The following is a 27,537-nucleotide window of genomic DNA, read 5'->3' as shown; positions in this document are numbered from 1 at the left end:
AGGATAAAGAAAGAGTTTGTCTCAGGCACTGGTGAGCTCGTGTAGTAAAAGGCAACACCCAGTGTGTTGGTGGAATGGAGAGAAAATATAAAGGACAGACAAGATGGAGGGAAGAAATAAAAAATGAATGGGTTTTTTTTTTATCGCAGGCCTATAAAATGTACACACCGCAACAATAAATTGTATTAGAAGTGGACCAAGTACTAGAACATGGTGATTTAAGTGAGGCGATTAAGAACCGTTAGATGAAAGCGTGCTACAAGAAAGGTACCAGCTGAGTCAGCCATTGGGACGTGAAGTCATTTCAACAATGTGTGGAGATAATGCTAACAAGCCGTGTCAACAGTGCAACCAGTGCCCTAGGCTGCTTAAGTAAGGCAATTGATTCAAGCTAATCCACACTTCTTCCTGTCGGTACAGCTCATGTGTGTGAGCAATTGATTCAAGCTAATCCACACTTCTTCCTGTCGGTACAGCTCATGTGTGTGAGCAATTGATTCAAGCTAATCCACACTTCCATTCTTCCTGTCTGTCAGTACAGCTCATGTGTGTGTGAGCAATTGATTCAAGCTAATCCACACTTCATGTCGGTACATGTAATGTGTGTGAGCAATTGATTCAAGCTAATCCACACTTCCTGTCGGTACAGCTCATGTGTGTGAGCAATTGATTCAAGCTAATCCACACTTCCATTCTTCCTGTCGGTACAGCTCATGTGTGTGAGCAATTGATTCAAGCTAATCCACACTTCCATTCTTCCTGTCGGTACAGGTAATGTGTGTGAGCAATTGATTCAAGCTAATCCACACTTCCATTCTTCCTGTCGGTACAGGTAATGTGTGTGAGCAATTGATTCAAGCTAATCCACACTTCCTGTCGGTACAGCTCATGTGAGCAATTGATTCAAGCTAATTCACACTTCCATTCTTCCTGTCTGTCAGTACAGCTCATGTGAATGAGCAATTGATTCAAGCTAATCCACACTTCCTGTCGGTACAGCTCATGTGTGTGAGCAATTGATTCAAGCTAATCCACACTTCCTGTCGGTACAGCTCATGTGTGTGAGCAATTGATTCAAGCTAATCCACACGTCCATTCTTCCTGTCGGTACAGCTCATGTGTGTGAGCAATTGATTCAAGCTAATCCACACTTCCATTCTTCCTGTCGGTACAGGTAAAATGTGTGAGCAAGCACTCCGTGGCCTGTCTACACGCACCTGTGTGCTACGGAAAAGAAACAATAAGAACATCAACGGAATGAGGTCTAAGCAATGTAATTAAACGGTTTATGCCTTTCATCAGCATAATTGACGCAGCACGCCAGGAAAAAATAATCACAAAATGCAAGAAATTATATTTCTTTTTTCTCAGTCAAACAGATTAAAATGCGCACTTCATTGTATGCGCAGTTTTGCTGATATGAAGCAAACATACTCTTAAGTAGAATAATGGGGAGGGTAAAAAAGATATTTTAAATGTGGCCTTAAAATAAACTGGAACAGTTTTTTAGAAGTTAAACTTTAATAATTGTTTTCTCTCTCGTTTCATTCGAACTTGAGCATCTCCTTACATCTGGGTATAAGCTTGCCACAAACAGCTGACACTGCCTTGGGTATCTACCTAAGATTGCGGTCTAATCGTCTAGTGTACACGTTTGATAGGGAGGGTCACAGTGTCATTGAGAAGACAACCTTCACAACTTGTCGAGCGCTTGAAGCTTTTCAACGGTAAGTAGCCAACTTCAATCAACACGAATTTACCAGCTGTGTTCATTTAGAAACATTTAACAAGTACAGCCCACTTTAGATTTCACTTAGAAACATCAAATAAGTACGGCTGATTTTAGATCTGCAGTTCAGATACTTTCTAATTTGGCCATACGCCTACTATCAAAAATGGTGTTTAAATAAACCGCTTCCTTGAATAAAAAACCTATATATGGCAGATTTGAGTTTAAAAATAACATGAGTAGGGTGTAAGGTAATTAGTTGTGGGGACGATGAGTGGAACACGATCGCCAGGATAGGTCGTTAATGTAGCCCATTTCTTCAATGTTTACAGTACACGGCTAAACGTGTTCTTTCAATTATAACAATAATGTAGCCCGTTTCTTCAATGTTTACAGTAAACGGCTAAACGTGCTTTTTCAATCATATAACAATAATGTAGCCCGTTTCTTCAATGTTTACAGTACACGGCTAAACGTGCTCTAGTTGTTTCAATCATATAACAATAATGTAGCCTATTTCTTTAATGTTTACAGTTCACGGCTAAACGTGCTCTTTCAATCATATAACAATAATGTAGCCTATTTCTTTAATGTTTACAGTACACGGCTAAACGTGCTCTTTCAATTATAACAATAATGTAGCCCGTTTCTTCAATGTTTACAGTAAACGGCTAAACGTGCTTTTTCAATCATATAACAATAATGTAGCCCGTTTCTTCAATGTTTACAGTACACGGCTAAACGTGCTCTAGTTGTTTCAATCATATAACAATAATGTAGCCTATTTCTTTAATGTTTACAGTTCACGGCTAAACGTGCTCTTTCAATCATATAACAATAATGTAGCCTATTTCTTTAATGTTTACAGTACACGGCTAAACGTGCTCTTTCAATCATGTAACAATAATGTAGCCTATTTCTTTAATGTTTACAGTTCACGGCTAAACGTGCTCTTTCAATCATATAACAATAATGTAGCCTATTTCTTTAATGTTTACAGTACACGGCTAAACGTGCTCTTTCAATCATATAACAATAATGTAGCCTATTTCTTTAATGTTTACAGTACACGGCTAAACGTGCTCTTTCAATCATATAACAATCAAGCATCGACTGGATTTCAAAAAGCCTTACGCATGGAAAGTCGTCACATTCCAATGGCATGAGTGGGCATAGAGCCCCGGTGTATACAAATGGTAATTAGGTTATAATCATACCTCAGGACCCACATTAAGATAAATGTTCTGGCACAAAGGAAACGTAGGCAATACAATCTCCAGTTATCTTTTGCATTGGCTTTATTAGTGTCTAATGAGATATTGGTAACATTCATTTGGCGTTGGTATTATTTTGTGTAAAGTACAAGAGGGCATGGTATCATCATCAAGTGTGTATGTAGACTTAATGTGCAGTCAACTTGGCTAGGCCTAGAGCCCGAGTTCTGTGACTACCCAGACATGCATTCGATAATTTATTCAGGCTGACTGGAACAGGTCTATTTATAGTCACATGGGACACTGGTTTATTTTTGTTCTACCCAACGACAAAAGATTAATGGGATCACGAAAAAAGATATTGTCGGTGTCTAGATTTTAACGACTATCCTTATAACTATTAACTAGCTGTTTTTTTCTGGGTATTATAGTGTCTGAACATGGTAAAATATCACCAGGTTAGCTCGACAAATCGCTCAAGCTTTCAAATACATAGCTAGTTTTGTACAACGTTATATATTAGAAAATCAGGCGTGTTTAATGTTTTTCTTGGTCAGTCCAAGTTTAGTCTGTAAAAATGGTGCCACCGATTCTGAGAGCGGCACTTGCCTTGCGTTAGTTTTCACACATTAACAGGCGCAGTCATCGTTGTCTATTTCAGCACAATGGTAATAAAGTTTTGTTGTCTATATCGACACAATGGTAATAAAGTTTCGTTGTCTATATCGACACAATGGTAATAAAGTTTCGTTGTCTATTTCAGCACAATGTTAATAAAGTTGTAGGGAAGAGGATGGTGCCTATTTCGTAGGGGTGGGAGTGTGTTACTACAAAGTTCTCAAGTAGCATACTGGTGTGTGTGTGTGTGTGGGGGGGGGGGGGTCAGCTGTACTCAGCACCTTGTCACGAACAAGTTTATGTCATCAAACAAAGTTCCACCCAGTGTCAGATTGATGTGTGTGTGGGGGGGGGGGGGGGGGGGGGTCTGCTGTACTCAATAAGTTTATGTCATCAAACAAAGTTCCACCCAGTGTCAGAGTGTAAGCCACGGCAAACACAACAAAGTATTGTAAAATTAACACCTCCACCCTGTTCACTGCTACGTGAGGGACATCCAAATCACGCGACAATATCAGTTGGTACAGACAGAGACAACACTAAAGTAGAGCTGGAGAAATACAACGACAGAACATAGACAAGTAGCCGTGTAGTTCACGCTGACATCAAATATCTGGTACATACAGAGACAACACTAAAGTAGAGCTGGAGAAATACAACGACAGAACATAGACAAGTAGGACAGAACATAGACAAGTAGGACAGAACATAGACAAGTAGACGTGTAGTTCACGCTGACATCAGATATCAGCTGGTACAGACAGAGATAACACTAAAGTAGAGCTAGAGAAATACAACGACAGAACATAGACAAGTAGGACAGAACATAGACAAGTAGGACAGAACATAGACAAGTAGCCGTGTAGTTCACGCTGACATCAGATATCGGCTGGTACAGTCAAACACTAGAGTAGAGCTAGAGAAATACAACGACAGAACATAGACAAGTAGGACAGAACATAGACAAGTAGACGTGTAGTTCACGCTGACAGGTGGCGGGTTAGGGCTGATCAGCTGGGACCTGTACAGCAACAAGACCAAATGACAACTTGCAATAAAAACAACAACAGGAAGAAGGAATGTACACAGGTGAAGGCGCTTACCTAAGGTGTGGAGCTCTGTGAAGTTGATTCTCAGGTTTGTCAGCTTGAGCAAGTTTTGAACCTTCTCGCCGTAAGGGTCACGGACGGAGCCAGAGTATCTCAGAACTTTGAAGATGACCTGCACAAACATGGACAAATCAGATACAATAATAGGCGATCACGCATAATATAAGTAGTACGAGACTTTAAATACATTTCATCTAATGGATATTATAATGTAAAAAAAAAATGTTTAGACATGCTGAGCAAAGTGAAAGTAAGTTGGGTCATTGCTTTAGCTCTACACGATGTTTGTGTAACTTCCTGTGGTGAATGGCGTGGCTCTACTCTTGCTGGGACGGCTAATTTACTACACAAAACCTAAACAATCTACCTCCCCCACCCCTTTCCTTCCATACACCTGATATTCATGCATGCCCATGGACTATCATATCATTGTGTGAGTTTAATCCACCAGAATCATGAACTCTGATGTTTTAAATTTAAAAAGTAGACTAGGGCTGATGTAAGACCCGACAAAATATGTGAGGGTAGATATTAAACAAGTTGAGTAGAACAAGTCTTGGTTCAGTACAGCCAGAGGTCAACCTACGATTCACACAACTTCTTCGGGGCCATAAATTAAAAAAAAAAACACAAAAAAAAAAAAACAATAGCAACAATCTTGCCGATAGTTGTAAGGCAAGGTTGGTAATGTGTAACAAGCTATGGATAACGCGAATTTAAAAAATCAGAATGATTAAACAAAACAAGTTTAATTACAATCAATAATATATCTAGTGCCCTCTATATTTTCAAACACTGCCCAAGTTGGGAGAAATTAAATCTAGTAATGACACAGAGAAGCATTATGTGTTACCTGCCCGTAGACCTATTGTACGCTGCAAAAATACTGATTGTTTAACTTCAAGACTATGAGTCAGGGAATATCAAAATATAAGCCCATATCATATTCAGGTGATCTCTTTAACTGTTGTAGCAAGCAAACATTTGGAGCAGCCATTACAACTCATGAAATCCCAGGACTACAAGAGACACAACATAGACTGACATTTTCTCAACAAACACACAGAAGTTGGATAGTCTGGTGTCCGTGACTGGTCAAATATTGGTCATTTACAGCCTACGTTCGTCACAGTGGTCAGCAAATCTGGTGCCCGTGACTGGTCAAATATTGGTCATTTACAGACCACGTTTGTCACAGTGGTCAGCGATAAGCAGGAAACTGCACATGTAAGCAAGGGTAACAAGCAGGAAGCTGCACATGTAAGCAAGGGTAACGGCACAGCTGAATAAACACATATGTAGCTCATACCCTGACAAAAACAACTACGGTGAAAATGAAGAGCTTGTACTTACCTCACCATAGCTGGAAGGTGTCTCAGCTGAGTAGCTTTCGTCACATATAACATCATAGTTGCCTTTAGCGGGGCCCTTTGGTACATTAGGAAACGACCTGTCACAGCTCTGAGCAAAGTAAACATACACCTGCCAGGTAGCCCCGAAGTCAAAGGATCTTTCAATGAGCATGGCCTTGGGTCTGAATGTTTTGAAGGTCATGATGATGTGAGTGACGTGAAACTCGGCCTCCAGATCGAGCTGGATGGAAACCTTCTCCTTGCCGGTCTCGGCCTGCCACCATCGGGTCGGCAGCTTGTGCTGTAGAGAGGATATGATGTTCTCTATCCGGTGGCTCTCGTCCGATACGCCCGGCACCCACGGCTGGCGCGAGTCGCAGAAGAAACACTTGGTGTCTTTCTCTAGGTAGCTCACCACACAGTACCTTTGTTTCTGCTCCAGGCCACAGGTGGACGAGGCGGTCAAGTTCATCTCACGCCCAATTAAAAGATCGCCGGTAGCAGGGTAACAGCTGCCCTGCTCACACGGTCCAGCACCCACATGACCACACGTTCCTGAAATGTTAGGATTTCAATCAACGACACGCCAGTTCATATCAAGTATCAACTGGGGGGGGGGGGGGGAAGGGGGAAGGTTTACACGGAGGAAAACATTTTTCGTATTTTTCGTATTTATTTACATTCGTCACACTAGCCCGACTTAAACGATCTGCAAAAGTCTTACAGTCGTCAACAAATTACTTGTGTCTGTCATGTTGCCTTCACGAACTTAAATACCGGTTTAAAAGCTGAAGGCGTTAAAAACAAATTATTCCCATAATTCGTTTTAGATTTAATTGAATGTTGCAACAGAAAGGACTTAGTGATGTTCAAATTTCATCAATTTATGCCATCTACAAAAGATTCTAATTTTAGACACCCATTCCCCACATTCGTCAATACTGGACGGTAAAAAAAAAAAAAACAACATAATATTCTAGAAACCAACGGTAAATGTATTAATTACATGTGTTTTTTATGTGTAGCTTGCAGTGCTCAACTAAAAATATGTACTCATTTATTATTTTTTGAAAGCCTGTTTTTAAATATTAAAAGTAAAATTTGGAACGTGATGAATAAAAGTAACAAGTAGAGATATTTGAAAATAGCTTCTTAATTAACTGAAACGATCTTTTCCGCATTACAAACAAAAACTCATGAGCACACTTAGAAGCCGAAACGCCGCATCCTTAATTATGTTTTCATTCATAATTTAAGTCGTAAGGCCACATCAAGTTATTGATACCGGGATTTAACGCCGACACACTCTATACTTTTAGCATGCAGTTCAATGGGTTGTGTTTGTTGTCTAGCCAAGTATGTGGATGTTAAATTTGACGTATAGACGTCAACATGGATTCGAACCCTCCCTCAGCCCACTAAAGTCGTTTCTAATCAGCCCTTCTCCAGGTGGACTATATAAACTAAACGGATGATCCCTTACGTGATGAAGAAACTGGATGTGTAAATACAACAAGTTGGAATCATTGGTTTTTTACAGCTGAAACTTGGAATGTGCGGGTTCTTAATAATTATTTTTTAATTTAATCGTTTCACCAAGGTCTATATAGACTGCAGGGGATAGCTTGAGTTTGAGCTACTTTCACCTGTAATAGTCCGCTGAAAAAAACCCACCTAACGAAGTTTTCGTTTATTTACAAGTACTGTGGTCACCAATATATACACAATTAATTATTTTATTTGTAAGTTTTATAACGATACAGTTTAGAATATAACTAATTGGATGATTAGTATTTACCGTTGTGATGGGTGTATTAAAGCTTAAGTAATAAATCTAGTTGGAATAACACGTTTCTTTGTGTAGAAAATTTTTTTTGTGCCACCAAAAAAGTGTTTCGTGTATAGAAAATAAATTCTCATTCGTAATGGACACCAGCGAGTTGACGAGATTCCTTCCATAATGTTGTTGACATGGAATAAAAGCGTGCTTTTTAGATTTAGACCGTAAAAAAAAAAAAAAAAAAAAAAAAAAAAAAAAAAAATTAAGCCTAAAATTAATTTAGAAATTTTATATTTTTACAATAAATGCTATTAAAGTTGCAAATTCAGAGAACTTGAAAATAATTTGTTGAGTTTAAGGCTACATTTCTATTTATTTTCATCAAGCCTAAGTTATAACCGGGTGTTTCACTTTCGTAAGACAAATATTGATTGGCTGTACAGTAACTTAGTGATCGATAACTATTTGTTTACAAAACTTTGCAGATCAAGTTTTTAAATAACAATGCAAATTTAAATTCCATGACCTAGCTTTTCTATTTTTAGCTTACACTGTGTACAATAAAATTTATGGCGGCCTATCGAATAACAGGATGCCATTGTTTATGTCGCCATAACACGTGAAAACCAAATTGTTTTTGCTTTTTTTTTAAATTTTTATTTAGTTACCGAAAATATTAAAAACATCAAATACATCCAATCTTTAGTAAAGTCCGAAAAAAACCAGACAGACAGGATTTTATAACCATATTAATTGTAACTACGCCGTGCATGATTTTTAAATTAATTTATGGACCTCTCAAATACCTTTGAGACTTTTCTCGCTGGCGTCCATTAATCAATCTTCATCGTACATAAATAGGGCTTGATTTTTATATATTTTTTAGAAAATAAAACCTAGAGCGAGACAAAAGCCTATTAATTATGCAACCCTCCCCCTGATTAACTATAGGTCTGTAGACGACAATTTTTTGAGCTACGGTTGAACTCATGTCAACAACATTTCAAATCTGTAGACTAGAAATGTCTAAGAATGAGTCTTCCCTCAATCATACGCTTCCTAAACACGGTGTATTAGTGCATCTTTGCGAGACCACTGCTAACTGGGTCTGATAAAGAGGCACACGGATGTGAGCACTTAGACCGCATGGCATTGCGTGTACTTGACGTGTGTAGAAAGGAGGTGGGGATACATCAACTCCAGATGTTCATCACCAAGTGGCTAACGCTGAGAGAACACGGTGTAACACCAGCTTTCTAGTCTAGCGGCTCAACCATTCCATTCAACTTTCTAATTATTTCATCTCTATACTTCTTCAATGTGTTTACCATTTGACTAAATATTTGTAAGTAAAAGAAAAAGGGTCTAAGATCTAGTAGAAAAGAAGAGCTGGAAAACTTCAAAAAGTTCGTGCGAGTATTTACATAATGTTCGCGATTTAATTACGATTGGTTCTCTTCAATTAGAGGTTTATTGATTCAGGGGGTATTAGTGACTGTTTATATCACACATAAATCAATTCATATTCTAAGTTTTAGGGAAGTTCCCTTTCGAACATGGGGTAAGGAAAGTTGAGTTCACCTAATTATGTGGTCAGCACTATGCCCAGCCGCCTTTGCTTTCCTTAACGTGAGTAAAATCTACATACCGGAATAATGGGATAGTATTAATCAGAAATTGCTGTGCCTGTGGTTTCTTTCAGGCAGTTTACTTTCGGGATTTAAATATATATCTTTTTTAAATAATTTTTTTTCAATTTTCGTAAAGGGGAGGGGATGTTGGTGGACGAACTGGTCTCTATGAAATCTATAACGGGATATACTAGATAAGGGCTAGGTCACGAAATATCAACGTGAAATTGGTTACACGATTTTTTTCCTTCGCTACAACGAGTCAGATAACTAAAAAGAAAACACGCCCAGCCATTCATAAGTACTAAGCTGAATGAACGTGGAGTATTTATTTATATACCAAGAGGTTCTTTTCGTTACGCTCCAAGCTACAAGAATGTGTTCCACTGACACCGATACAGACACTTCTCAAGCGGGTTTTTTCTGTAAATAGCTGTCTTATCAGCTGGCATATATATATATATATATATATATATATATATATATATATATATATATATATATATATATATATATATATATATATATATATATATATATATATATATATATATATATATATATATATATACACACACAAGCAAGAGGTGCGGCCAAAGCAAGCATTGGTCGCACCTCTTGATATATATATATATATATATATATATATATATATATATATATATATATATATATATATATATATATATATATATGTGTGTGTGTGTGTGTATCACTGCATGTGTGCTTGTAATTTTTCAAAGACTGAAAAAAGATGCAAATGATCCCAAAATGTGTGAAAAATGTAGTCTGCTATATACAATAACGAAAAACCATTTATTTCTTACACGAGGAGAGCCAGGAATGCGTCTGTGTAAAAGGTATTTTAAGTGTTCAATAGGACACAAAGACTGCCCGACCGACTTGGGAACTATCGGTTACTTTAGTGTTTGTTTTAGACTGAACACGCGTACTGTAGCGCCACCAATTTATAGGTCAATGGATTAGGTTTTTTAAAGCTGTTCCACCCCTTATCGTTTAGCTACCTCATAACATTTTAAACCGATTCTATCACAAGAATTTTAAATCCTAAATTTAATAATTGCAAGTTCCTGTAGAGCCCGTGACAGAAAACAGCAAAGACAATGTGATACTGGAAATCGACATCTTTTAAACGAAATACAAGATACAAACACCATATGTTACACAAGGCAGTTAAGAATTTTTTTTTTAAATCGGTCAACAAAATTCCTAGGGTATTATTCAGGATACATTTCTCCCCATGATTTGTGTGTATGTGTCGTTACCGCTTGGACCGAGTAGGTGGTGTACGTACGTCCACTTACTGAACAATTAGACCAGGGATTGAGGACAAGGCCAGTAACAAAGATACAAGTACGACTTTGTTAAAGTTGCCCTCTGACCCAGAGCAAACACCCGCTTCGTATCTCCAGGACCGCATTACACGGGCTTAACGGGGAAATGGGCACTATTATCTATGGTCGTTAAGGGGCATTTCACCTTCACACTGCGCTACCTTGCTGACTAGAGAAGTGTATGCGCTGTAATAAAGCTAGTCTAGACCATGGGACAGGTGCTTTTCCTTAGTGCTGGATAAATAATTATGACAATAGGTGTATGCCCACGCAGGAATGTGGAGAGAGTGGGGTGACTGGTAAAGCGGGCTAATAGTGTAAAGGCACAGATATACGGTAACTTTGTCCATTTGGACATCTGTCCATTACCTCATAAGACTAAAAAACTGGTCAGAGGGTAAGGGGAGTGATCCTCGATATCGCTGTTCAACTGTATACAAACTCAGTGCATAGAGATCTATTTATGTACCGGGACACAACTGGTCTTAAAATCACGTCTAACGTAGCACAGGAAGTAGACTTGTCTATTTGACAGGATGTTTATAAATATTCTATGCTCCCTCAGGCATAGTTTTGGTGAGACACGAAAATGTTATCCATTGTTAAAAACGGGCTCTATCCTGTATTTCAAAATGATATTCACACAGCGGATTCCCCCAATAAAAGCTGACAATCAATTAACGCGACAACCTTTGATTCGTGAGCTGCAAAGAGGTGTCAATTTAGGCTCGTGAAAGATGTGATGTCAAACGTGACTGACAATCGAGAATACTAAATGCCAGATACATTATACAATGAGGCCCATTGTCAATTGTGCATGACTGTGCAATGATTACAGGCTATTTCTCATCGTGGGAGGTGATCATGAGCGATAGTCTGACATTCACTGGCATATACTGTATTTGGTGAAAAGTATGCTGTTTTGTGTCTGACAGGAAACAGCAATCAATTGAGAAAACGAACAAATAAAGAGCCATGAAAGCGAGACTAGGTGTAGAGTTGTGTTAATTAAAAGAAAGGTAGACAGTTCTTCTAAAAATATACTCGGTATACTTTCCCTAACGACTGCATGCTAAGTGGTGGGAGGAGAGGTTAAACAAACAAGACCAGGAGCTGACATTCTAAAAGGAAAACATTTAATGGTACTAGCGGAGACCATATCTAACTCGTTTTTATCTCATTCTTAAAAGAAAAACGTGGTTTGCTGAAAATATCGAATATAGTAATAAGTTACTATCTACATCGATATAATTTAACCTCATAAGATCAAGTAATGGGTCCCAGAAAAGGATGAATAAACCCAGACAGAAAAACAAGGTGTATAGACACCATAGTTGGCAGTACAGTTAGGGATGGATGTTTTCCTGATGGTGTCCGTGTTAAGGCTGTATAACTTTTTTTACATAAAAAAATAGACCCCCGCCGATGGTCATAGTCACAAGTGTTTCCTCAAAATCGAACAGATATTTAGACTAATAGCCGATAACGATACGTAAACCCTTAACTGCTTGAACCTAACCCTGCGAGTGTAACTACCACCGACTGGTAAGGTTAAAAGAAAAATGTGTGTATCATTATATAGGCCTGCCGTGTAAGAGGCTATATTTTTTTCTCCCGGTCGTTGAAAGACGTTACACCGATGGAGGGCAGGGCTTACAACATGCTTGGATCCAGAGAGCAGCACCCGAAAATTAAACACAGCTTCCGTGCTGAGGTCGGTGAGCGTTGAGCCGAGTGAGATAAGAGATACACAGGAGCGGGCGGGAAACGAGGAAATGAGCCCTCACACCCTGCACTTTGCTGGAGTCGATTGAACCGTGGCTCGCTCAGCTCAATGTTACAGCTATTATCATTGTCTTTATACACTCCAATGTTACAGCTATTATCATTGTCTTTATACACTCCAATGTTACAGCTATTATCATTGTCTTTATACACTCCAATGTTACAGCTATTATCATTTTCTTTTTACACTCCAATGCTACAGCTATTATCATTTTCTTTATACACTCCAATGTTACAGCTATTATCATTTTCTTTTTACACTCCAATGTTACAGCTATTATCATTTTCTTTTTACACTCCAATGCTACAGCTATTATCATTTTCTTTATACACTCCAATGTTACAGCTATTATCATTTTCTTTATACACTCCAATGTTACAGCTATTATCATTTTCTTTATATACTCCAATGCTACTTCTACAACTTTAATAATTTCTTTATACACTAAACTCCAATGCTAGATCATTATTATCATTTTCTTTTTACACTCCAATGTTACAGCTATTATCATTTTCTTTTTACACTCCAATGCTACAGCTATTATCATTTTCTTTATACACTCCAATGTTACAGCTATTATCATTTTCTTTATACACTCCAATGTTACAGCTATTATCATTTTCTTTATATACTCCAATGCTACTTCTACAACTTTAATAATTTCTTTATACACTAAACTCCAATGCTAGATCTACGACCCTTATTTCTTAATACACTAAAACATCAATGATAGATCTACAACTTTAATCATTTCTTTATACACAAAACTAACATTAAACACAGGAAATGTAACATAATTTGCTAAATTAATTTACAACATGTGTTACAATGCTCTAAAGTGAGACAACCCAGTTCAATATATTTATTTCATGTTCATAAAAATGTGTGCATAATTAATTTATCCCACCATTCACTAAAATTATGTAGTAAAATCTTATAATTTCTGTTCTAATCAAACACTAATACTTAAAATGGTGAATCCTTTCATGACATCTACACAGCAGGTAGGAGGGTTGAGGAGGGGGGGGGGGGAGGTATGAATTGCTTCTAGTACATCTATATTGTGAATTAATACAACAAGTCAAATACTCCAACAACAGCAGGAAAATCTGTATTTTAAGTAGAACCAACCACTTCAAATTTAAAAAAATAACATTTTTTAATGCATAAGTTTAGATCTGGCTAGGAAAACATGAATAAAACTTCTCCAGTTGATTCTTCCAGTATTTCATAACTAATATCTGGACAAATAATAAATAAGCCTACATTTTTATCAGTGTGATGTATACAGACACGTGTTATTAAACATATAAATGTATTTATCGGAACAACTTATGCTTGGTAATCAGTCACATTAGCTTAAGTTTCTACATACGGGTAGGTCTGATTACTAAAGACAAAATGGACAAGTATAACCTTAAAATTAAAATAGCTCAAAAGTAGACATTTAGAGATCATTATAAATAAGTGTGGAGATTTTTAAAAAAATATGCTTACCTAACAAAAGAAGCACACCAATAAATGCAGGTAGTTCATGAATATATTTATCCATTTTGAAGATTTTTAATTATTCCAAGGTAATGATCCAGCTTTCAGCATTGACCCATCAAGAAAGCCAATAATAAGATTTTATCAGATTTCTGAGAACTGATAAAGATCAAAATTCTTTGATGAGCAAAGCTAGCTGATATAACAGGTTTCCTAATTGCTAAACTCAGTGAAACTGCACATTTTAGTTACAACTCTCAAGTCCTTTCTGGAAAAAAAATGTAACAAAAGTATCAACATTTGTCAAATCATATTTTTGTAATTGTAATATGAAACTCTAAATCTAAAGCCTAAGGCCTAATTATAACAATATTTAAATATTAAAATATAGGCCTAGTTCCACTAGTATTGTAGACTTCATTTGGAAAGTTTTGGGTTCTAGATCTGATATAGGTTGGATTAGGCTGGATTTTTCACAGTTCAGAGAAATATGGCTATTTCTTCAAGTCAGCTAGCGTTTCATGCAAAATATAACTGGGAATAATACCTTACAATAACAAAAGCCTTTATTTTGACTGGGGAGTGAGGTATAGATTAAGACTAAGACAGCATTGCCATTTTGTTTTGATATTTTTATAAGAAAAATTACTATGGATGATCAATTATTCATGTTTCAATTGCCATTTTCTTTGAAGCAAAAATCTAAGCGACATGTCTTTTATATTTTATTATTGCTGCAAAGATGCCTGCAATCACGTCATAAATGAAAAAAAATTAAGGAAGTTATTCCCTATGTGAAAAATGGCAAAAAATAAAAGTTGGGGAATAAATTAAAATCAAATAAGGCCCATATGAAGCCATTTGAAGAGTTTGAACCAACAACATCCAGCCTGACATCCACACCATTGTTCCACCAGACCCCGCAGCTTCATGCATTAAAAGGCGTTTTAAGCATTAAATTTATTGAAAACAATCATGACTAGGAGAAGACACTTCGACAGACTAATAAAGTAATGTCGGCCTACTCGACTAAGGACAGAGTAAGCCTAATAAATGGTTGGGTCTAGAGTACTCTAGTTAGACTAGATCAGTAGATCTAGTAGATGTCACTTACAATAGGACAGAGGCGTAGCGACCCTTCCCAGCGCCCGGGGACAAACTTTCGATTTGCACCCCCCTCAAGCTACCTCGATAAAAGCAATGTCAAGCTTACATTTTTATTTTTCCAACCCATTTTGGCGCCCCCTAAGGTGGGCACCCGGGGACATATGTCCCCCCACCCCCCCTCGCTACGCTACCGCACTAGGATGCTAGAATCTAGATTATTCTAGATCTACCCATCTTTTTACTAAAGCAGGCCTTATTTTAAGTGCCCTCCTAAACTGGTCCTAAAGTGTTTAATATAATAAGTCAAAGAGATTTATGATTTAAGGCCTAGATCTAGATCTTAATTTTAATAATTTACTTTACACTTGTCTTAAACTAGATTCTAGATCTTAGAAATCTATGTTCGTTCGTGTTGTAATTTAAAATTTTTTTAAAATTATGAATAAATGGAAGAATAGACTTTTGAACAACACTGAACACACTTTTCTTTAGTTTAGTCTAGATATAGAATCTGGATTTCTAGTGGAGAAAGAGTCTCCAGTACTCTACCTTAAGTCCTAAAGTACAACAGTAGTCTATCCTACACAACACTAACACTAGACTAGAATAGATAGAAAGTCACTATCTCTAGAGACTAGAATAGATGACTAGATATTGGATTTTAATTTTTAGATCTTTAGGACTAAGTCTAGTTTGCTCTACAATAAACATGCATCTAAGTCATGTTGCTACAAAAAAAGCAACAGCAAGTAAAAATACTAACAGTGTTTTTCTTACAGAATCTATGCTTACCTATTCAAAATAATCCTTTCTTACCCCTACACTACTACACACCCAATACACCACTTTTGTACAGGGTAAGCATTTCTCATCAGAAGACAGACCGTGTGTAGACCAAACTAAATTTAGACAGTTGTCCAGTGCCAAAAATAGGTTTGAAATGTTATAAAAGTTACAATTCGATAGCACACCAAGTAGATTAATAATTTTAGTTTTTTTTTAAATTATTTATTATTAATTACTATATATAAGCAAATATGTATATTAAAATTGTTAAGCAAAACAGCATTGAATGCTTGATAAATTATCAAGATAATAAGCACGTTAAATAAAAGTAACAGCCAAACTAACTGGCCAACAATAGTTTCACAATTACCTTAGGTATTATGCACCTTGAATAATTAAGCAAATTTTTACATTAAAATAAAATGGCATTTAATTAAAATAAAGTATGAAATAAATAAATCGGCTTATATAGAATTTTTAAAAGATATCAAATCTATTAGATCTATGGAGTTAAAAAGATTAAAGTTTTTAGTTTTGAAATTTGGCTAAGCAGCTACTGGAATAGCCGTTCTATTGGTGTCATTGGGTCATTGACCCAAATGTGAAATAAACGTCATATCTGAAAGTTTTCACCCTCCCCTCCCCCCCCCCCCTCCTACAGTCTCCCATATAAAGATTTTTAAAATATTTCACAACGCTTATGTCTTTAAAATAACTATTTTTCAATAGTGTGGCGTGTGGTATAGCAATTAAAACAATATTTTAAAAAATCTTCTAATATTAGGGGGTCGTCCAAATGACGTCACACTCGTAGGGGGGAGAGGGGGGTCCGTAATTTTGTGACGGTGTGTGATGAGGGGGAGGGGTTCAGATGGTGTGATGTCATTTTTTTGCATTGTAAAAAAAGCAATGTTAGAAAATGAGTTAGCGGTTATTTCGTGTTTTAGAAAACGGTTTTAATAAATCGTAATAGGAATTGATCAAAATACTCTATGTTGACATAATTCTGACAAGATTTTTGGAAAAAATATAGATGTTTTAAGAAAAATTCAACAGCAATTTTGAGGGGGGGGGGGGGGTTGTCAGCTGAGGTGTGACGTCATTTTAGGGGGGGGGGGGGTCTGGCTTTTTGTGACGACGTGTGACGGAGGGGAAGGGGAGGGGGTGTGGGAGGTAAAAATAGTTTTTAAAAAGCGTGACGTCATTTATGGATGACCCCTTACTTCTATTAATGAAAACACTTAAAATACGTTGATTCATGAAAAAAATTCATAAAAATGTTTTAATAACAAACGTGTATATTATTATGCACTCAAAAGGAGGAAATAAATGATTTCCTTTAAATAACTATGCACTACTATTTAGATCTAAATAACTATGAAAAAAGCGTAGGTCACTACGGTAAATATTGAATACCTTTACTAAAATTTAGGAAGCGACACAGGCGTTTTTTATCTTCCAATGTTTCTTCCAGACTTTTTTCTCGGGGGTGGGGGGGGGGGGCACTTGAAGTTTTCGGGGGGGGGGGGGGGGGGGCGGTAGATTTTCTTCGGGGGGGGGGGGGGGCGGACACTATTAAAAGTATATTATTTCTATTTAAATGATATAAATTTCATTTCGTTCCGGGGGGGGGGGGGGGGGCGGTAAATTTTTTTCGGGGGTGGGGGCAAAGCCCCCCTTCCCCCGAAGAGATGCCTGGAAGAAAATCTGCCCCCCCCCCCCCCCGAAAAAATTCTACCGCCCCACCGAACGAAATGCAATGTATATAATTTATATTGAAAATATATACTTTTAACAGTGTCCGCCCCCCCCCCCCCAAGAAAGTCTACCGCCCCCCCCCCCCCGAAAATTTTAAGTGCCAAGTGCCTCCTCCTCCCTCCCCCCCCCCCGGAGAAAAAAGTCTGGAAGAAACACAGGTTTTTATTAATTAAAAACAAGATTATAGACAGCAGTCTACCCATTTTAAAACATGCTTCCGAAAGTTGATCTGGTTGACAGTATGAAAATAATATTTGGGTTTCTGCTAATAAAAAGTTATTTAAGTATATTTGAAAATGTTTCAAAGAGTAAATTTTAGTTTTGTAAAAAAAAAAAGACAGCTTTGATTAGCTGCTTAATAGCCTATTAATAAGAAATGCTAAGAAAGGTAAGCAAAATAATCAACAGAAAAAACTGTTTAGGCGCTGTTGTTTCCCCTTATTAACCAAATTTATTTATTTTTTACTGATAATGTGTGTCAAGTAATTTTTAAAACTAAGTTTTTTCGGCTATTTCGCTTTTAGGGGTCGTCCATAATGACGTCACATTTGTAGGGGGGAGGGGGGGGGGGGTCCGTAATTTGTGACGGTGTGTGATGAGTGGGAGGGGGGAGTTTCAGATGATGCGACGTCACACTTTTGCATTATAAAAAAGCAATGTTAGAAAAGGAGTTTTAGACGTTAGAAAACTGTTTTAATAAATTGTAATAGGAATTGATTAAAATACTTTATTTTGACAGAGTTCAGGCAAGATTTTGGAAAAATATCAATGTTTAAAAAGAAATTCAGCTGCAATTTTGAGGGGGTGGGTGTAGGCTGAAGTGTGACGTCATTTTTACGGGGGGGGGGGGGGTCTGGCTTTTGGTGACGATGAGTGACGGAGGGGAGGGGGAGCTAAAAATTGTCCAAAAAAAGCGTGACGTCATCTATGGATGACCCCTTATGTTATTTTTAAAACTTTTTTTAAAAATAAAAATGATCAATATTATTTATAGATCTATCTTATGCTTACCCAACTCTTTTTTTTAGAATGAAGCGGCTGTTCTAAAAAGGTAATAATATTGTTATTAGTTGAAATTGAAGGCGTGTGTGTGTGAGAGAGAGAGGTCTATGTGTGTGTGTGGGGGGGGGGGGGGGCTGGGGTGGGGGGTAGTAGATACATTAGCTTGTACAATATTTAGGCTTACATATTTTATCTAAAGGATGTCAGTGGATTTTTTTTTAAATTTTACGATGTATTTTAGCTTTAGATTGAGACATAGGACGTCAGTTGTTCCGTTGAATGATTGAGACATGACAATGGTCAAGACGCATCAGCAGCATAGAAACTTGTATGGGACACAGTGGCGTAGGGAGGGGGGGGGGGGTTAGGGGGGGTCATAACCCCCCCCCCCCCCCCCCCATAATACCTAAGACCCCATAGACCCCTCGGTATATAAAAAAGTATGAGCGGGGGGGGGGGGGTGTGCAAATCGAAAGTTTGTCCCCGGGTAAAAATTGGACCCCCCCCCCCCCCGCCCCTTGAGACGATCCTGGCTACGCCACTGATGGGACATGACCAATGGTCAGTGGTTCAGCAGCGTCAAGGCGCATCAGCAGCCTAGAAACTTGTATGGGACATGAAATCCCAGGAACACAAGCCGCTAATTAAGACGGTAATTAAATTAATTAGCGCAGCCAGATGATGCTGTGAGGTCTCTTTCAGGACCAGCATGGTAGCTGCAGTATTCAAAGTATACCAGTAGCTGCAGTATTCAAAGTATACCAGTAGCTGCAGTATTCAAACAAAGTATACCAGTAGCTGTAGTATTCAAAGTATACCTGTAGCTGCAGTATTCAAACAAAGTATACCAGTAGCTGTAGTATTCAAAGTATACCAGTAGCTGCAGTATTCAAAGTATACCAGTATCTGCAGTATTCAAAGTATACCAGTAGCTGTAGTATTCAAACAAAGTATACCAGTAGCTGCAGTATTCAAACAAAGTATACCAGTAGCTGCAGTATTCAAACAAAGTATACCAGTAGCTGCAGTATTCAAAGTATACCAGTAGCTGCAGTATTCAAAGTATACCAGTAGCTGCAGTATTCAAACAAAGTATGCCAGTAGCTGCAGTATTCAAACAAAGTATACCAGCAATTTGCAACCTTAATAGCAGTGTTTCTTTCAGACATTTTTCTCCGGACTAGAAAAAATAAAGCGATGAGTTGTTTTTGTCGTGACAAATCGATCCGATATATTAAAAAAAAAAATCCCTCCCTAATAAAACCAGGTATTATTTGCATTATGCTTACTACAAGCAGTGTTTCTTCCAGACTTTTATCTCCGGGAGGGGGGGGGGGGGGCGACTACATAAAATCCAAGGGGGGGGGGGGGGGGTAGGGGGCGACTACACTGGTAAAGTATGTTTTCTGTATAAATTCCATTTCCTTCGAGGGGGGGGGGGGGGGTAGACTTTCTTCTCTGATTACAAGTGCAAGAATACTTTATGGGGCGTTCATAAATGACGTCATACACAGTAGTTATCTCGCGTTTTAGAAAACTGTTTTTATTAATTGCAATAGGAGTTGATTAAAATACTCTATGTTGACTGAGTTCAGACAAGATTTTTCAAAAATATCGTATTTTAAGAAAATTTTAACTGCAATTTTGAGGGGGATTGTAGGCTGAGGTGTGACGTCATTTTAGCGGGGGGGGGGGGAACTGACTTCAAAAGAAGCGTTACGCCATTTATGGATGACCCCTTAATGTCACATGACCTACTGCACGTATACAAATATACAATACGCAGAAAGTTTGTACAAATAGTTAGAGAAAAATGAACTATCGTAGTAAAAATAAAAAAGCCCACAGGACTGAAGGTAGTCTAAATTTTTTTGTAAAACATAATTATTTTAGCTTGCAAAATGCAAAGAAAACTCTGGCCACATAAATCCACATCTAAATTCTGCGGAAGCAGCGCATGCGAAGGTAAACAAACCTGCTGTAACAGACTTGAGATTACGTTGGACTGTTGATGATTGTATTAATACAATACATATTTAAAGTAATATACGGTAAGTTAAATGTCAACAGTATTTTGAGTGAACACCTTAATTGATTGTCTATTATAATATAACAGCCTGAAAGTAATTAGATAGATCTAGATTTTAATAAATTAATAATGTTAAACCAGCAGTGGCAGCTGTCGATCAGCTGGGTGCGGTGACCGCGGTGAACTTCAACTTGTTGTCCTTTTAAATTTTAATGTGTTAGGTAGGCCTACTTCTACTTCATCTTAGATTAGTAGACTCTTAGGTTTAAGTTATGTCTGGCTTATGTCATGATTATCATGTGTGAATTATTATTTTAATAAATTTTTTATTATAAATTAGGACTGTAGGGCCTAATTATTTGTTTAGGCCTAAAAATAGCCCTAGGCCTAGTGCCCTAGTCTAGTCCTAGTTAAAATGAAATAAAATTAGGCCTACTTCTTTTCGGTGTGTTTACCACCCCCCCCCCCCCCCCCTTTCCCCCATACAGTACTAACTATTACTATAAGTGTATAAGACATATATCCTGCCATAATCTATATAATTAAATATTAGGCCTATTATTAATTTATTATTATTATTGAGTGTGACTTGTCGTACATTACTTCATTGTTAACAAATTTTTCCACCATTGTGTATTTGAGGAAACAAAACCATATTATATAATATATAGTCCCATCACCATGAGACCTTAAGTATTAAATAGTAAAGTAAATAAAATGTGAAAGACATTTCATGAGGGACCAATATTTTTTATTAAAGGAAGCAAATTTGTTTTATTTTCTTAATTTTGGTGCATTAAAAAAAAGCTTAATACTATAGGCATTCCCTTATGGCAGGGGTTCCCAACCCCGAACGATTCGTATGTGCCAGCCTCTCACTATTCGACAGAGACAGAATTTTTTTCATAAACATTATTGAAAGGTTGAAGGGGATGGAAATCGTAAGTTTGAGGGGTAAGGGGGGGGGGGTGCAAATCGAAAGTTTGAGGGGTAAGGGGGGGGGGGTGCAAATCGAAAGTTTTGTCCCCGGGTAACGGGAACGGTCGCTACGCCCCTGGAAGGAGTTTGTCCATTTAAAATAGTTGGTGCCCGCCACCCTACCGATATTTTAGAATGTGCTCTAGAGTAAAAAAAGGTTGGGAACCCCTGCCTTAAGGTTTTATTCTTAAAGCCTAATTTTAGTCATATTTCTCTTAAACTATTAGCCTAACTTTTAAATAAGTCAATAGTTATATTATATCTATTACCATTACTAGATCTACATTATTTAAATAATGATACTTTTAAAAATTAAAACATAATTTTATATTTAGTATGATGTATTATAAGTCATTTTAGAAATTATAAAACTAGAAAATGCCACTATCTAGGCCTTACATCTTTTTGGGCCTGTTTATTGGTAACACTTAAAGTTGCTCTGACTGTCCACTAAAGTAAGTCTACTTGTAGTGAAGTATTTATGATGTCACTTAAGAAATAGAAAGGTTTAGCCTAACAAAAATAAAATGGGAGTGTCCAGGATATAAACTTAAACAAGAGTAGTCTCGGCCCTATTTACTACTAACAACTGCAAATAAAATGTTAGAGTTAAAACAAAATTATATGGCTAATATGAACACAGTTTGACTTTAAACATTCTAGAAAAGCATTGATAATGTGTTATTGTTATATTGTTTGCTTTTATAATGCAAGCAAAATATAAAATAAAAGTTTTTCTATTAATCTGTTGATATCCTTTGAAAATACTTTCTGTTTAGTGTACACTTCCACTATTTACTTGAATACAAGTCTAAAATAACTCTTACTTTCTCTTACCATATCAAATAAAGGGAAGTAACAAATAGCTAAAGATTTTACTTCATATTTTGTGCTATCCCTTGATTTAATATAATTGTGTTTTTAAACATGAAAACGATAAGTAGGACCCACTTATTGATTAGAACATTATTTTTACCCTAAAAGTTTGATATCAATTTTTTTTTAATGTCACGTTGAACTTTGAGGCTGCAGGTGTTACACTCAGTAAAACCAAGGCTCCCAATACTGACAGTAGGCCTATACATAGGTACACTTAGTAAAACCAAGGCCCCCAATACTGACAGTAGGCCTATACATAGGTACACTTAGTAAAACCAAGGCCCCCAATACTGACTTTAGGCCTATACATAGGTACACTTAGTAAAACCAAGGCCCCCAATACTGACAGTAGGCCTATACATAGGTACACTTAGTAAAACCAAGGCCCCCAATACTGACTTTAGGCCTATACATAGGTACACTTAGTAAAACCAAGGCCCCCAATACTGACTTTAGGCCTATACATAGGTACACTTAGTAAAACCAAGGCCCCCAATACTGACTTTAGGCCTATACATAGGTACACTTAGTAAAACCAAGGCCCCCAATACTGACTTTAGGCCTATACATAGGTACACTTAGTAAAACCAAGGCCCCCAATACTGACAGTAGGCCTATACATAGGTACACTCAGTAAAACCAAGGCCCCCAATACTGACTTTAGGCCTATACATAGGTACACATAGTAAAACCAAGGCCCCCAATACTGACAGTAGGCCTATACATAGGTACACTTAGTAAAACCAAGGCCCCCAATACTGACAGTAGGCCTATACATAGGTACACTTAGTAAAACCAAGGCCCCCAATACTGACAGTAGGCCTATACATAGGTACACTTAGTAAAACCAAGGCCCCCAATACTGACAGTAGGCCTATACATAGGTACACTTAGTAAAACCAAGGCCCCCAATACTGGCTTTAGGCCTATACATAGGTACACTTAGTAAAACCAAGGCCCCCAATACTGACTTTAGGCCTATACATAGGTACACTTAGTAAAACCAAGGCCCCCAATACTGACAGTAGGCCTATACATAGGTACACTTAGTAAAACCAAGGCCCCCAATACTGACTTTAGGCCTATACATAGGTACACTTAGTAAAACCAAGGCCCCCAATACTGACAGTAGGCCTATACATAGGTACACTTAGTAAAACCAAGGCCCCCAATACTGACTTTAGGCCTATACATAGGTACACTTAGTAAAACCAAGGCTCCCAATACTGACAGTAGGCCTATACATAGGTATCACGAGCTGAGTAGACTATGTTGACATTTTAGTGCAACTTGCAAGTAGCTATCTTACTATGTGGTACACTGGCTGTATACTGAGTTCCAGACTACTCAACCATTGAAGAACTTGTAAAACTTATTGTTGCTGCTACATTGAAAAACCCTGAGTTCAAACCCAGGAAGATGAGGCTTGATATCAGGGGACAGCAACCTGTCTAGGAGAGACAACTCCTAAATCTTGCCCATCAGACACCTCATGACATATGTGACCTGTCATCTGAACTATAGGCATACTATGTAAACAGTATGTTTAAATACCAAGGTACTTTCATTATTGTTTGAACGTTTACCTTGTCTTTATCGTCATCATCATTACTGTGGATTTCTTGTGGAGTGTAGGGATAGAACCACACTTCTAGGTTTTGGGTGTTTCCTCCAAGTGTGGTCCACAATATTCCTGTGGCTTCTGCTTCACTGACAACTGATCTTTTCCAAGTTTGTTTTGGCCTGTCTACTTTCCATTTTCCTTGGGTATTCCAGTCTAGTGCTTGTCTGGTGATGTTGCTAGTTGGTTTACTGTTTGCCATCTCCCCATTGGGTTTTGTCCAGTTTTAGTCCAAGTTTGACACTGGTAAATTTTTTTGTGGTCACCTGATGTGCAATATGCAGCACAGACAACCATTAGTCAAAGTTACATTGACTTTATATTATGAAAGTATGTTTAATTTAGCACATTAAAAAGTGATATATACACATTTTTACTTACTCGTATATACGAAGTATAAAGTCTTGTAATCGTGCAAAAAAAAAAATCGAGATTTTTGCAAATCTCGACGTTTTACATCTCACTGATACGGAAAAACATAATTTTGCAATCTTGTCCGTATGTCTGTGTGTCTGTCTGTGTGTGTGTGTGTGTGTCCGTGTGTAAACACGATAACTTGAGTACTGTTACAGCTAGGTTGATGAAATTTCATATATAAGTATTTTATCAAAATCGTAGATCCGTATCAACTTTTGAGCGATTTCCGATCACTGGAAGTGGTACTTTTTCTACTTTGAATTTTTCAAAAGCCTATAACTTGAGTACTATTTCAGATAGATAAATGAAATTTGATATGTAAGTAAAAGATCTAATTCTCTACCTTCTTTCAAATTTTGAGTAATTTCCGTTGACCGGAAGTACTTATTTACGCTATATCCGATTTCTCAAAAAACGCATGTAAATTTATAAAGTACTAATAATATTGCGCACTATTATGCACATCTTTATTTAGCGTTCACTTGGTGTGCATTTCTTTTTTCTACGAGATTATATTCTATTTTTAAAAAATTGAGTATTTAAAATGGATTAAAAATCATGTCTAGAAGTCTATATCGCGAGTTGCCATCCCCCGTAGTGTTATATTAGAATATTCGAGAAAGTTTAAGGGAGATCACTCCCGGTTTATTTAGAAAAATGTTCATAATTAAAACTGCAAAAAGTTAAATGTTTTATATAAAGTGTAATAAATATTAGAAAAATTGAATTTAGTGTTCAGAAATAATAATTAATACACATTTTAGAAAGATTGAATTTAGTGTTCAGAAATAATAATTAATACAGTATATTATTTCCCCTGCTATCTTCCCACTACCTTTTAAATGGGGTTGTCTTGTTGGTTGTGTGATGTGGTCATGGGTTGTGGTATTGGGTTGTCAGTGTAAAAATGTGTGACTGGACAATTAAACGTTGATGCCCTGTCCTCCCCCAAAAGTGTCCTCTACTGTAACGTGAGTTGTGCTGGGCTGCCCCCCCCCCCCCCCCCCCCACCCGGTCAACAGATGTGCTCCTCCAGCAGAGTTTAGGTCAGCTGTCTCCAGCACTCACAAAATGTGCACTTTTAAACAGCTGTCAGTCTATGATGTGTCGCCCTAGGGCTGTACCCACCCCTTGTTTCGCCACCTCTGGAATTGTGTACACGACCATGTAAATAGAACTCCCAATAGAAGTCGGGCAAGATTAGCGGTGAGAGTTATGTTGAAATTAGGCCTGATTCAACGCCCGCTGATAAGCTTATTCATGCCAGTTTGTCATGTAAGCTACAGGAAGTTTTGTAACCCGGTTCTCCTCACTTTACACCCGGTCACGAGCCAGTTATTTTTGGAACATTGCGTCATCCCTAGCGTACCTGGATTGTCAGGTGAATCATGGCCCCATTGACGGACTGTGATCGCTTTTGATGTTTGCTGGCCCAGACCTGACGTCACGTATTGTGGAGGCCAATACAGTACACATGTGTGTACATGCTGGCCTCTGTATTATGTACACTCTGGCCTCCATATTCTGTACAGGCTGGGCTCTGTATTCTTTACACTCTATATTGTGTACAGGCTGGCCTCTGTACACTGCTGTAAGCTAGGGCTGTTCTCTGAAATGGTGTACACATACCCTCCGGCCAGTCGGCTTTAAGCCTTTCAAATCCTGAAGTAAATGTCAAAGGTCATCAGCGAACTGCTGGATGATTTGTTGTCGTGTTGCTGGTCTGTACCGACAATGTGACGCCCCGTTACATAGTGTGGTACACCTAAGTACCGACAATGTGACGCCCCGTTACATAGTGTGGTACACCTAAGTACCGACAATGACGTCCACTACATAGTGTGGTACACCTAAGTGCCGACAATGTGACGCCCCGTTACATAGTGTGGTACACCTAAGTACCGACAATGACGTCCACTACATAGTGTGGTACACCTAAGTGCCGACAATGTGACGCCCCGTTACATAGTGTGGTACACCTAAGTACCGACAATGACGTCCACTACATAGTGTGGTACACCTAAGTACCGACAATGACGTCCACTACATAGTGTGGTACACCTAAGTACCGACAATGTGACGCCCGTTACATACGTGGTACACCTAAGTACCGACAATAGGACGCCCGTTACATACGTGGTACACCTAAGTACCGACAATGACGTCCACTACATAGTGTGGTACACCTAAGTACCGACAATGTGACGCCCGTTACATACGTGGTACACCTAAGTACCGACAATAGGACGCCCGTTACATACGTGGTACACCTAAGTACCGACAATGACGTCCACTACATAGTGTGGTACACCTAAGTACCGACAATGTGACGCCCGTTACATACGTGGTACACCTAAGTACCGACAATAGGACGCCCGTTACATACGTGGTACACCTAAGTACCGACAATAGGACGCCCGTTACATAGTGTGGTACACCTAAGTGCCGACAATGTGACGCCCCGTTACATACGTGGTACACCTAAGTACCGACAATAGGACGCCCGTTACATACGTGGTACACCTAAGTACCGACAATAGGACGCCCGTTACATAGTGTGGTACACCTAAGTGCCGACAATGTGACGCCCCGTTACATACGTGGTACACCTAAGTACCGACAATGTGACGCCCGTTACATACGTGGTACACCTAAGTACCGACAATAGGACGCCCGTTACATACGTGGTACACCTAAGTACCGACAATAGGACGCCCGTTACATACGTGGTACACCTAAGTACCGACAATAGGACGCCCGTTACATACGTGGTATACCTAAGTACCGACAATGACGCCCGTTACATAGTGTGGTACACCTAAGTGCCGACAATGTGACGCCCCGTTACATACGTGGTACACCTAAGTATCGACAATGTGACGCCCGTTACATACGTGG

General features: G+C 38.1%; 2 protein-coding genes across 2 annotated transcripts in view; one reads left to right on the top strand and one right to left on the bottom strand.

Annotated features, from left to right (window-relative positions):
* The window catches only part of LOC131937383 (laminin subunit beta-1), a 33,046-nt gene extending 16,984 nt beyond the window's left edge, over window positions 1-16,062 (bottom strand). The window contains exons 1-4 of the mRNA XM_059294768.1: window positions 15,962-16,062; window positions 14,072-14,330; window positions 6,024-6,577; window positions 4,665-4,782 (exon numbers count right to left, since the gene is read on the bottom strand). Of these exons, the coding sequence (XP_059150751.1) occupies window positions 4,665-4,782; window positions 6,024-6,577; window positions 14,072-14,126 (727 nt within the window). The 5' untranslated portion in view covers window positions 14,127-14,330; window positions 15,962-16,062. The remainder of the gene's footprint in view (window positions 1-4,664; window positions 4,783-6,023; window positions 6,578-14,071; window positions 14,331-15,961) is intronic.
* A 4,579-nt stretch (window positions 16,063-20,641) lies between these two features.
* Window positions 20,642-27,537, top strand: part of LOC131937392 (5-aminolevulinate synthase, erythroid-specific, mitochondrial) — a 68,668-nt gene continuing 61,772 nt past the window's right edge. Inside the window, exon 1 of the mRNA XM_059294788.1 lies at window positions 20,642-20,766. The gene's annotated coding sequence lies outside the window, so the exon portion shown is untranslated. The remainder of the gene's footprint in view (window positions 20,767-27,537) is intronic.

Source organism: Physella acuta, unplaced genomic scaffold (genome assembly GCF_028476545.2).
Source record: "Physella acuta isolate Inbredline_101_S28 unplaced genomic scaffold, ASM2847654v3 ptg000209l, whole genome shotgun sequence".
Classification (NCBI taxonomy): domain Eukaryota; kingdom Metazoa; phylum Mollusca; class Gastropoda; family Physidae; genus Physella; species Physella acuta.
The sequence above is the reverse complement of the archived record's forward strand: the minus strand, read 5'-3'. Positions and strand labels throughout refer to the sequence as shown.